The following is a 12,386-nucleotide window of genomic DNA, read 5'->3' as shown; positions in this document are numbered from 1 at the left end:
AAGGAATAGTTCCGCAAACACTGACTTGGAATAATAGATCGACATTTCCGAGGCTAGTTTAGTCCTGACTTTCACTGAAGTTGGATTAAAAGTTTTAAATGCAGTTTTGTTTTTGATATCCATACCCTGGCAAAATACTTGAAGAGTCACGCTTTTATGCTTGCCCACCATTTTCAAATCCTACATTATAGCAGGTCTCACTATTATCTTATAAAAACCTTCCATTTCACTGTTGCTGCTATCTGTCTGTCACAAATTAGGCTTGACAGTAGTCTCCACCCTGTCTGCACTCACTTCTACACCTCTCTTCTGCATCCTCCATTGCTTATTTAAACCCAGTTATTTAAACTCATCTACCTTCACCGCCTCCTTCATTGTCTCCTTCTCATTCACACACATATATTCTGTCTTGCTTCTACTTCTACTTTTTCCACTTTTCTCTAGAGCATACCTCCACCTCTCCAGGATTTCCTCCAGCTGCTTCCTATTCTCAATACAGATGACAAAGTCATCTGCAAACACCATAGTCCCCAGAGACTCCTGCTTTCCCTCCATTTGTCCATCATCACTGCAAACTGGAACCGAAGCAGATCTTTGATGTAACCCCCACCTTGAACCCACTGAACTGTCTTGCTGTCCTCATACGTGTCCTGCATCACCCTCACATACTTCTTCTCTGTCAGTCCGGACTGCCTCATGCAATATGACAGTTCCTGTCTTGGCCCCCTATCATATGCTTTATCTAGATCCACAAAATGCACACTGATTCTGACCTTTTCTCTACTTCTCCATCAACACTCTTAATGCAAACATTGCATTAAAGGTTGCAAATTGTACTTCTTATGCCCTCTTGTCCTGCTAGATCTCAGTGCATTGCTCAGTACCATTTACCATAATATTTCATTGCACATGAAATATTATGGTGCAGTATAGTGCAGTATCTTTAATGTTGTAGGAATTAAAGATACTGCACTACCCTTTGAATCTTAACTATCTAAAAGACTCCAATTTGTTCATGTAAATGGAAAGTCCTCATTACACACTAATGTTAATTATGGAGTGCCACAGGGTTCTGTGCGAGGACCAATTCTGTTTACATTATGCCTGCTTCCCATACCATGCATTTTCATTCCTATGCAGATGACACACAGCTCTATCTATCAATGAAACCTGATAACGTACGCAAATTAGTTAAACTGCAGAAATGTCTTGAAGACATAAAGACCTGGATGACCTTAGTGAAAAGACTTTTTTCCCATTTTAGACCAGAATCTGTTATTCAGTGTCCATATTAAACAAATATGTAAAACTGCCTTTTTGCATTTGCGCAAAATCTTTAAAGATTAAAAACATCCTGTCTCAGAGTGATGCTAAAACACTAGTTCATGAATTTATTATTTATAGGACTATTGTAATTTATTACTAGTGGGCTGTCCTAAAAACTACCCGAAAAGCATTCAGCTGGTCCAGAATGCTAAAAAAAGGGGGCTAAAAAGAGAGAATATTTCTCCCGCATTGGCTTCCTGTTGAATCTAGAATCAAATATAAAGTCCTTATTTGATTAATCAGGCCCATCTTATCTTGAAGACTTCATAGAGAACTTTGGTCTCAGACTGCTGGCTTACTTGTGGTTCCTAGGATATTTTAAAGTGGAATGGGAGGCAGAGCCTTCAGCTTTCAGGTCTCTCTTCACAGTTTGGATTTGGGGAACAGAACACCTCTCTACTTCAAAGATTAGGCTTAAAACCTTCCCTTTTTTTAAAAAACATATCCCTTAATTATGCTGTAATAGTCCTAGACTGCTGTGGTTCCCTATGAGTGTTTCTTCTTTAACCCTTTTCAGTCACTATGTGTTTATAGATCACTCCGCATTTCATTTAGTTAATTAGTTATTATGAAGTGCTTGACATGACTGTTGTTATGATTTAGCTCTATATAAACAAAACTGAATTCGATTGAATTATTACAGCTCACCCTTGTTCTTCACACTCAGTACAAGTACAAATGTTCTCCATTACATTCTCTCACTCTCCAGGATGGTGTAAAACAATCTTGTCGATCCCTGTCCTCTCTTCTAAACATCTCCATACCATCACAGGTATGTCATCCAGACCTACCACCTTTCCACTCTTCAAAACGAATCCTCTGCACTTTCTGATTTACTCAATGTCCTCCATCCATTCTCCTCTCTCTCATTTTCTTCATTCGTGAACTTCTAAAAGTATTCCTCGCATCTTTTCAACACACTCTCTTCACTTGTTAGCACATTTCAATCTCTGTCCTTAATCACCCTAAGCTGCTGCACATCCTTTCCCACTCAGTCTCTCTGTCTAGCCAGCTAATACAAGTCTTCTTCTCTTTCCTGAGTGTCCAGCCTGACATATAATTCACTTTAAGCTTTTTCCTTTGCCATCTGTCTTTTTGTTATACACCTAGTCCTAATTTCTTTATGCTCCTGGCCTTACTTCCCTTCCACCTGCACGCACAATATATCTATCTATCGCTCCTTTATATCAGCCAGCTCTCCCCCTTTAGTCCCTAGTCTCACTTCTACCTTATCTCTCACTGCTTCCTAACATTCCTTCCCCCGTCCTCTTTTTCTCTTGCTTCTTTGTCTTCAGCCAACAGTAGCGCAGTTTCCATTGGCACCCAGTTGGCCAACAGCACTAGAGGTGGTCATTGTTAATGCAGACCTCGACTGATCCAGTACGGAAATCTTATTCTTGATGATCAGCATGTTTGATTTGGCAAACATGCCCCCCCCCCAATGGCTGGGTTGTATTTATTTACAAACAGTATATAAAAAGAAACATATTTGACTCATTTGTGCTTTGTTTTCCCGCACACAGACAGGAAGCATTATGTTAAAAGTGGATAATATAAGAGTTGCATCCAAAGAAAAATCACCTGTTTTTGTTTTAGTTCTGTAGTTAAAACATTTTCACAACAAAAGTGAATTACTTTAAGTAATTGCTGCTGCAATATGATGTAAACTGTGGCGCTGACCTCCGTTTCAGCCTAAAACATATTTAATTCTCAGAAAACACATGCAGTACATAAACATAATTTCCAAACATCCATTGTTACTCGTTCCTGTTTAGACCTTTGATCTTAAACTAATGGACATGAGAGGATTTTCCCACAGGCTTCCAGCTGAATGAATATTTTAGGAGTTTGCTGAGGTATGAACCCTCACACATATCCAGTGACGTCTGCATGTCTTTCTCTTTCAGTTAAAAGAAACCAGTCACAGTGTTTAGGGGCATGTGGTAACTTGAGTCTTATTGCCAAACAATTTACTTCAGCAGAAGAAAAGCTGCTGTGTAGTCACAATCCAAGACATACATATAGTTCACAAACAAGAGCTTAAGTAAGGACTTTCCATGAGTCATTATAGGATTTATGAAAACTAATTTAATTCAATGTGCTGGCCAAGAAATATATGAGTCGGGGAGTGTGAATTGTACTGGAAAAATACAGTATGTAAAGTAGATGATACAGTCTAAACAACAGATAATGCACTGCCTGACCCCACGCAGTAACAACAGTAATATTATGTACAATCATTAAACCTGACATAATGCACTACAGGACATAACTGAAATATTAATACGAACTCTAAGTGGTCTTCAAAGTACCTATAACAAGATTTGAAAGGCCATTCAGTGTTTTGAAAAACTTTATTATATGATTATGGTAATCTTATCTGTATGCTTGGGCACATCACTAACCAGGTATGATTTCAACTGGACATTAACGGCAGAGGCTAATATACCACATAGACGGGATTTTCCATGAGGCCACATAAAGTAAGGAGGGATGCTCTTGCAGAATCGTTATGTTGGCAATCAGCATCGATCTCATCATCCAGATGAGCAGACTGGACCAGACTACGCCTTTGTGATATGTAGGAATTGTAGCTGCAGGTACCTTAAACATCGAGTCCAGACAGAGGTGATGATGCCCCAAAGCTTTTAACAAAACATGCTGATCATCTTCCTCTTATCAGATAAGGAAAGCTGGGTGAAATAGCTTGAATAAAGCTGTAAAGGTGTCACAATATGGCTAGCAAAGAGCTGTTTGATTTGCTTTAGCGACAAGTTCTTTACCTCAATATTGTGATTTATTAGCGATTTCTCCCTGTTAACATGTTCCTCCTGTTATTACTAAAACAAGTTTTTATTTACAACGTACCAACTTGAAATCAGTGATCTCCTTTCCCAGATTTTAAATACTTCATTTTTTTTACTGTGTAGATTATTGCATGGATTTGATTTTGAGTCTGTAACATCAACATGGATTTTAACATATCAGTATTAAAAATACATCAGTACCACTTCTCAGTTTCTCTGCTGATTGTGTGTCCTCCCTGAGGAGCTATTTTAGTTAAATATGTAGTTTTCATTCAACTTTGCCTTTACACTAAGAACAGTTCAAAGTATATAGGGGTATTGTGCTTTTTCTTATTGACATTTTTGAGTCTTCATAACTTTGAACCTGGATGTCAGTAAAAAGGAGAGCTGTCATATTCTTACACTTAGTTAGATCAGCCATCAACCCTACATGGCGATGGCTTTCAAATGTTTACCCAAAATGCCAAATTTATTTTAGTTTTCACCTGTGAATGCTCAAAAATCAGATAAAACAGCCAGGTGTACCAAACCCTGTTTCTGCTAATACCCTGTACTTCACTTAATGACTTCTTTTACTACAGAAAGTAGACAGTCTTGTTTCCCCTTATTAGTCCTATAATTTAAATTTTTTACCAATTAGACTGGAATAGTGCAGCAGATAAATCTACATTTCCAGGTGAATACAAGTTGCAAAATTTGTACACATACTCTTTTATTGCTTTTTTGATGAAGCCAACTTTCTATTAGCTAACTGAAAATTCAAGATGAATGTCAACAAAGGCAAAAAGTTCCTCTTTTTTAAAGATTATGTAAACTACACTTCCCTTTTTGAATGATCTTTGTGTCAAATGATACACATTCAACTTTGTAGAAGTCAACTTTAAAAGTCATTTTGTGATTTTTTATATATATATATTTTTTTTAGTTTTTTACATTTTCAAACAGGGTGTGGTGTGCAATAGTATAAATGTGATTTGTCTCAGTTGCATTTCCTGAATGGATTCAGCCCTGAACCCCCAAATCTCGTTTATTTCTTTTATTTATATTTAGAGCAGATTGTCTCCTTGAAGGTCTGCAATTCAAACCCCAGATTCTGCATCCATGTATTGCTTGTCAGGTAAACTGGTGGTTCTAAAGTTGTTTTTGGAGTGACTGTTTAAGCCTTCAACAAAAAAAAAAAAAAGGAAGGAAGAGGCCGATAGCATGCCGTGCCAGCACAGGAGAGATGAGCCAAGTGTGTGGATCAAATATGTAAAATTCAAATGAACTACACAGCAATATAATGACATGAATATTAAAGGTGTGCTTTCAGTGGTGTAAAAGGGTTTTAAGTTATACATTTTGATTTACTTGAAGTCAAAAATGTAAAAATCAAGAGTAACATTTCTTAAATGTATCCAGTGGTTGAAATTCTGTAGTTGTTTCTAAGGTTGAAATGACGGTCAAGATGGAAAATGCAGAAGTTCAAGTAGCTAATAGGATTTTTCACACTTCTCCAAATGGACAAACCTGCAAATTCTGCTGCTTGTATCCACTTTTGAAAGATTGTTTCAGTTATCTGCTGCACTACAAGTACTGTAAACTGTACATGTGCTGTGTCCAACTTTCTAAAGCGTTTCATTGTTAGCATCATTACTAAAAAGTGAGTTCAGCCCACCATCACCTAAAGACAATGATGCAAATTCACTAAATTGGTCAGCAAAACCACCAGCTTTACCCAGCCACTTGATTAGAGACTTTAAGGCTCAGATATGTTCTGATATAAGGCTAAAAAGCCAGCACAGGTTGTCAGGCGTCTACGGAGCCTAGGATGTTACCCCAAAGTGAAAAATGTTTGCAGGAGAAGAGATGTAATCTGCAAAGCTGCTAGCAAACATACAATAAACACACAAAGGACAGGACATGAAAGCAGAGCACACTCCTGCTTTTTTTTTTTTTTTTTTAGTTTTCAGATGTTTGCTTACAAAACATGTTTCTGGTTGTGCATGAAATCTTTTCTAATACTAATCATATAACATATAAAGCAATTAGGAATGAAAAATTCTCCGTTATTTTTTGCATATACCCTGTTTGCATACCTGCAGGAGTAAGAAAGACAGGTAAACACCAGCTTGAAAACAGAACATTCAGTGCAACTTTCACCTCCGTGCACAGACACCAAAGGAAGAGGGGGGAAAATCAATTACCTCTTTTTTTCCTTTTTTAATTACACTTTAGAAGCATAGATGCATTACTTATGAAAAAGGTAGAAAAAACACCAAGTCTTTCTCAATAAGTTAAACCTCTCTGGGCGAAGAGCAGGGCCGACTCACACAACAGAAAATTTCCTAGAAAGCATTGAAATTCAGAAAAACAAAAGACATTTTGAACTCGTGTCACTGAAATCAAAGTGCGTCTCTCTCTCTTTTTTTTTTTTTCCTTTTTAAACTTGAGAAAAAGAAAAACACAGAAGATGCAAGTGGCTTTTGTTACGTTCCTTCCACCCTTTTCCACAGGGTTTTTTGCAAGCATTTTTCTTGAAACTTCAAGTTTCAACGTTTGATCGACAAACAAATAAGCTGAGTTATAACTGGTAAAAAAAGAAAAAAGAAAAACATTAAAATAACAATAACAATAATTACAAAGACAGTAATAACGAGAAATGTAAGTAATAAACACAGTCCTGTACAGTCAGGCTCATTTTCTGATTGACCACAGCCAAACTGATCGATTAGTCTTCAGAAGTCTGATAGACTCATACTGATTGAAGAAAAGTAGCCAATGCTGTCGTCTCCTTTCAGCTGCCCTCGGCTATGGTTATAGTGGGAAAAGCCTCATCCAATTCATATCCCCCGCTGCTGTGGAAGAAACACACGAGGGAAAGGTTTTACACACAGTTAATGACAGCTGACAGCAAAAACTCTCAAAACTGGGCAAAAACCATAATGTTTTACCTCTCATTAAAACGTTAAAGTTTTCATACCCCTTAAACTCTTCTTGGCTTTAAAAATAATACTGAGTATTTAGTTTAACTGCTCTTTACCTTTAATGAAAGCACAAATTGTTTTTGATCTAATGCAACATCAAAACCAGTGTTAATTTTGACAACAAAGCTTAATTAGGTTTTATTCATCATTTAGGCATCTAGATTCTTTTAGCTTTAGATTATAGTTGACTGAATCGAAAGTTTATTTAGTTGACCAAAATATAAAGTGTAACAGTTTACAAAGCACCTTATTTTCATTGACATCAAATTCAAAATGAGTCCACATTGCAACTCTTCTCTCCCTCCAACCCTGTTTATCGGGGGCAGACGTGACAACCTTCCTATGCAAGGAGATCAATTCTGATTGACTGAACGTAATTAGTTCTGATTGGAGTTATCTTATTTTCAAAAAATAAAATAAAAAATACAAAAATTAACACAGGTCAGAACATTTATTTCAATCTGGAATTGCATTAATCCCCCCCCCCCGCCGCCGATTGTTTTGAAGATGGGAGAGTCAGACCACTGTATGAGGTCTTCTCCAGCACATCCAAAACATTCTCAAAGGCCTTAAGGTCCGGATTTAGTTGTGGCTAGTCCTATTCCCTGAACTACTAATCATAATTTGAGTCTGATGAATCCTAACATTGGTATCTTCCAATATCCCTGAAAGAAAAAAAATCCACTGCTGGGAAAAATCTGGTCACTCAGTATATGGTAGTCAGCTGATATTGACCTGACCACATGGAGCAACCCCTGATCATAGCACTGCTTTCACGGGTTTGTAGGGTAGGCACCAACCATGATGGGTGCATTCGCCTCTCTTCTTACCCTGATGTACTCATTACAGACCACATGACCTTCCTCCATTGCTCCAGAGTCTAATCTCTGTTACCTAACAAACTGAACCCTTATTAGCCCAAGTTTAAGGCTACACAGCCACTTAGTCTCAATGCCTCTCTCTTCACACTGTGCTTGTGGAAATGCTCTTACTTTCATCATTAAAACACAGCTGTGACTTCTACTGTTGCCTTTTTTTAGGATTTAAATTCACCAAACATTGAAGTGATGCAACACAGTCATTAACAAAGATTTCCTGATCATATTTCTCCCTCAGTGAGAAGTTCACCACTATTCTTCAAAGTAATGTATCTATAGGTTTGTATCCTAGTTGTAATAGATACAAGCGCCTTAGATGCTTTCTTTGCTTTGATTTTTTTGATTTGTATTTTTCTTTCGTAGCATCTCAGGTTATAGGGGCAGCTGGATAGGCGTATGTTTTGCCTTTCCTCGTTTTTGGCGAAACAACATTGTTAGACAGAACAGCAAAACTATTAACACAAAGCCAATTAAAAATAAGCATCCTCACGGGTAAGTGGGGATTTCTCACCTCACTGAGGTTCGCAGTGAAGGTTGTCCCGCAGAGCGCTCAGTCCAGTTCATGTACCTCGTCCTGGAGGGACGATGAGGGCCGCACTGCTTCACTCATTCGTTTGGCCATAATGTCCCACTGTGGAGCCAATACTTTGGATTTGGCACCTTAAAAAAAAAAAAAAAAAAAAAAGAAGACCATGAGAGATGTCACAGGAGAAAACTAAAATAAATACAGCTCTAGTTTTTTAGTCTACAGGCAAACAAAAGTATTTTCAGATGCTCCCTTATTAGTAAGGGGCTGCACAAAATTATTGCTTTCTTCTGCCCTCTGCTGGCTTCCTAAAGTACTTCAGCACAGAGGAAAAACAACACCAAACCTTATTTTTGCTGCGCTTTAGAAAACAACGTGTGCCTCCACATCTTCCACTTCACTACTTTTTATACGCTTCAATCAAAGCCCATCAGGCCAGCACCATTAACATTCACATTTAGTTGGCAGCAACACAAAGTAGCAATAAAATGATGTAATATTCAAGTTAATTGATGTTTAAATTGAAATTAAAAACTCTATATACACTCCTGCTTGCTAGAGAAGCAACAAAGGCTATTTTGCAAATATTTGTTAGTGAGATTTCATGGCAGACTGTCATTCAGACACAAAGTTTTGTAAGAAGTTATATTTCTGCATTGAGGTCTGAGCGCCTCTCCTCAGCATTTACATGCTACTATTACATAATATTGTTCCTATGCTGTTTTGTGGTCTCTCAGTTTCTTCTTTTCTTTCTACTTTTCTACTCCTCAAACGATTTCAGCAAATCATCGCAATTCTTGATGCTAGAAGGAGACTTTACTCGTCCCTTTCACCAGCTTTTTACTCACAGTAGAAGCTTCTATTCACAATGATGCAGCATATCACTTCATACATATAGAAACATACTAAAGAATTTAACTGGCTGTTCCATATGTATAGTGTTGTCTGGGTTAAGCAAACAAGACAAAACGTAGCAAATTTTAAAAGTAGCAAAGTTGGATGAAAGAAGTTTCTTTTACCACTTGGGGGCAGCAAACACAAACTTGCCATTTAGACAGACAACAAATACAAAAGTCAAGATTTAAGCCTCTTTTGGTCCCCTTTGTGGTCTCTACCAGCTCCTAAGGGAAATACAGCCCTTAGGTTGTTAACGCCTCGCTACTTTCATCAGCTCCTCACTGTGCCTGCTAGCAGCCAAAAAGATGCTGTGAGAGCGTGACAGTAAACCAAAACAGTAAACCTGCAGGCGAAACAGCTGAACAACGAGCTGAAACTCATTACGACGCTCCATAAACTCAATTTGAGCAGCAGACTTGGGTCACAATTTCCTGTGCGTTCTGACCACAAATGATCCCTTTCACTCTGCCACAAAACACAGTCATTTAATAAGACAAATAAATAACGACGTTTAAAAGTAATGAAAATAAACATGCAACAGAAACCCTTTCTGTCCTCTGATATGATTGAGTCAGCTAGTTGGAAGTGAAACAAATGAAAACTAATCCCTAATCCTCGAACCTGGACGATTTCCAACTCAGATCTCCTCCTGGTGTGTTATCCCAGCCTGGGCCTGAGGTGGGCTCATAGAGCAGTGGAGATACTCTCCCTCAGGATACACTTACCGAACCCTCCTGATCCTCCTTTCTCCCGTTACCATGACAACATAGACCGTAGCCTCCAGCTAAAGAAGCAAGGCCGATCGGATCCTGTTGCAATCTCCCTCTTGCTCTCTCCTCTCTCCATCTTTCCCTGGCATTCTCTCCCTCTCTTCATTTCCCAGTCTGTCTCTACCCATCTCCCATTTCACAGGGGAGAAAGAAAGTGGGACATAACCCCCCAAAAAATAAATAAATAACATAACAACATAAGAGCCCCACTCAAACTGGTAACCCTTCGGCAGTGGATCGTAACTATGTGCTGTAGCTGCAGAGGTCGCAGGTGTAGATTTATATTCTGCTTAAATAATCTGTGTTAAATGATTCACAATTAAGAGATAATAAATCTAAATGTGACATAATTACAATAATTTAAAAACTGAATTTTAAAAATAAAAAAGCAAATACATTAAGTATTATTTAATTCAACTTCAAAACATGAGAACTCCCTCTTTTAATGGTCCAAATTTGATCAAATGAGACAAGCAAACTACACCAAGGCAAATTCAAGTTGCCTGTAAGCCTTTCAAAACCCTTTGAATGTTTTTTAAAGGATATTTTCATTTTGAGCCACAAAGGGGATTTTGATTAAAATGCATATTGATGGTACAAGTCTTTAACAACCAAAAAACAAAACAATGTTCAACATATCAAGCATAACTTGGACATGTGCTGAATTCAAGCTTACAGACTTAAATGCTGATATATTTCTGCCTGCCCACAGATGCTGCACATCTGCAAGCCACATTGCAACCCACCCCCATCCCAGCCTGTTCTGTTCTATACGAAAGCCTTGATGCCGCTGCTGCTCTCCCTGCTTTTGGTTTTCCACATATCTGTGAGGAAGGGTGGAGAGGTGCAAGAACAAAGACATGCTGCCAAATATATACCACTGCAGATGGAAATAATCTTCTATGGTGGTTGTGACAAATAGGAGTTCGGTGAATATGACATTCTTTGACGCTGACGAGGCAAACGCATGCAGATTGTATATGTGCTTCAGAGTTTCTAGTCTGTCTGGCTCACCATCCAGTCCATTGTGCTGCTCATAGGTACGCTTGCCCAGGATGGTGGGAGAGCCGTTGTTGAGGATGGGAGAGGACTTTATAGGTGTCAGACTGCCTGTAGAGATTGACCCTCCGCGAGTCGGTGGATTGGGCTTGGATGGACGGGGATGTGCTTCTGAAACATGATCAGAGACACATGAAGAAAATGACAGAGGAAATAAATTCATTTTGTCATAATACCTAGCTCAAGGTATCACACCCAGTTAAAAGTGACCTGAAAAACTAGAAACTGAAAAATGAACATGTAGTGGCGAATTGATCTCACCTAAATACCGAACAACAGACTCCAGAGGTTTACGTTCCACAGGTTTCAGTGGCAAAGGCTTTTTTGGCCTGTCTGGTAATCGCAGAGCACCTGCACACATTCAGTGAAACAACACTGTCATTAGAAATATGAGGACATGTACAGAGTGCCCAAATGTTATAACATGTCATAGTTATGCATGAGGGAAACGGTTCCTTACATTCTGCTTTGATGGCTGCTGTGTTGACTGGGAGGTAGGGGTGCCTGGCCATATATCGAGGTCTGATGATGTCCTGGCAGGTGCGACGTGCCATCCGTGTTAGGCTGGTGGTCTGCAGGTAAAAAGCCTGCCGGGTCTTTACAGCAAACTTGGGGCTGCCACTGTGGCGAAGGGGCAGGCCATGGGGGCTCTAGAGAAGGTTTAGAGGATGAGAAACTTCTTTTGTAACCAAAATGTAGAACAGCCTGTACTAGTAGAAATGTGTATTTACAGTTGAATGCTAAATGATGGATTAGGGAGAGATCAATTTATCACAGGACTAAAGACAAAGAAAACATCTGGACTACAATCATTGCCTGATAGGAATTTAATGGCTACCAAAGGGAAAGACAGATGCCTAGAGTGCTTTTTAACTCCCCCCCATAAAGTACCCGTGAAAGACAGTTAAGTTCTGACACGTCAGTATATGTCAGTAAAGTTGCGGTCCAATGACCATTAGAATAGGTCCTGTTTTTTCCCCAGGGTAGCTGCACAGACAGAGATCACCCTCATTTAATTTCTGATGCAAACCCAGTCATTTTGTTCTATAAGCAGACCTGAAATATGCCAGAAAGTCCCTCAGTTCAGAAGAGAGCTTCAAGGGTTACTCCTAGTAGGCTTTCAAAGGGTAAAGATTTAAAATGCACAACACATTTAA

General features: G+C 38.7%; 1 protein-coding gene across 2 annotated transcripts in view; it reads right to left on the bottom strand.

Annotated features, from left to right (window-relative positions):
• Positions 1-5,046: 5,046 nt before the first annotated feature.
• mta1 (metastasis associated 1) overlaps positions 5,047-12,386 on the bottom strand; it is a 50,240-nt gene continuing 42,900 nt past the window's right edge. The window contains exons 14-18 of one of the 2 annotated variants that reach the window (XM_040041485.1): positions 11,690-11,879; positions 11,491-11,580; positions 11,185-11,340; positions 8,489-8,637; positions 5,047-6,970 (exon numbers count right to left, since the gene is read on the bottom strand). In XM_040041485.1, the coding sequence (XP_039897419.1) occupies positions 8,528-8,637; positions 11,185-11,340; positions 11,491-11,580; positions 11,690-11,879 (546 nt within the window). In that variant the 3' untranslated portion in view covers positions 5,047-6,970; positions 8,489-8,527. The remainder of the gene's footprint in view (positions 6,971-8,488; positions 8,638-11,184; positions 11,341-11,490; positions 11,581-11,689; positions 11,880-12,386) is intronic. The other variant, XM_040041486.1, reaches the window with a different exon arrangement.

This window comes from Simochromis diagramma, unplaced genomic scaffold, assembly GCF_900408965.1.
Source record: "Simochromis diagramma unplaced genomic scaffold, fSimDia1.1 OVJJ01000304.1, whole genome shotgun sequence".
NCBI classification, from domain to species: domain Eukaryota; kingdom Metazoa; phylum Chordata; class Actinopteri; order Cichliformes; family Cichlidae; genus Simochromis; species Simochromis diagramma.
This window is presented reverse-complemented; position numbering and strand designations above follow the sequence as displayed.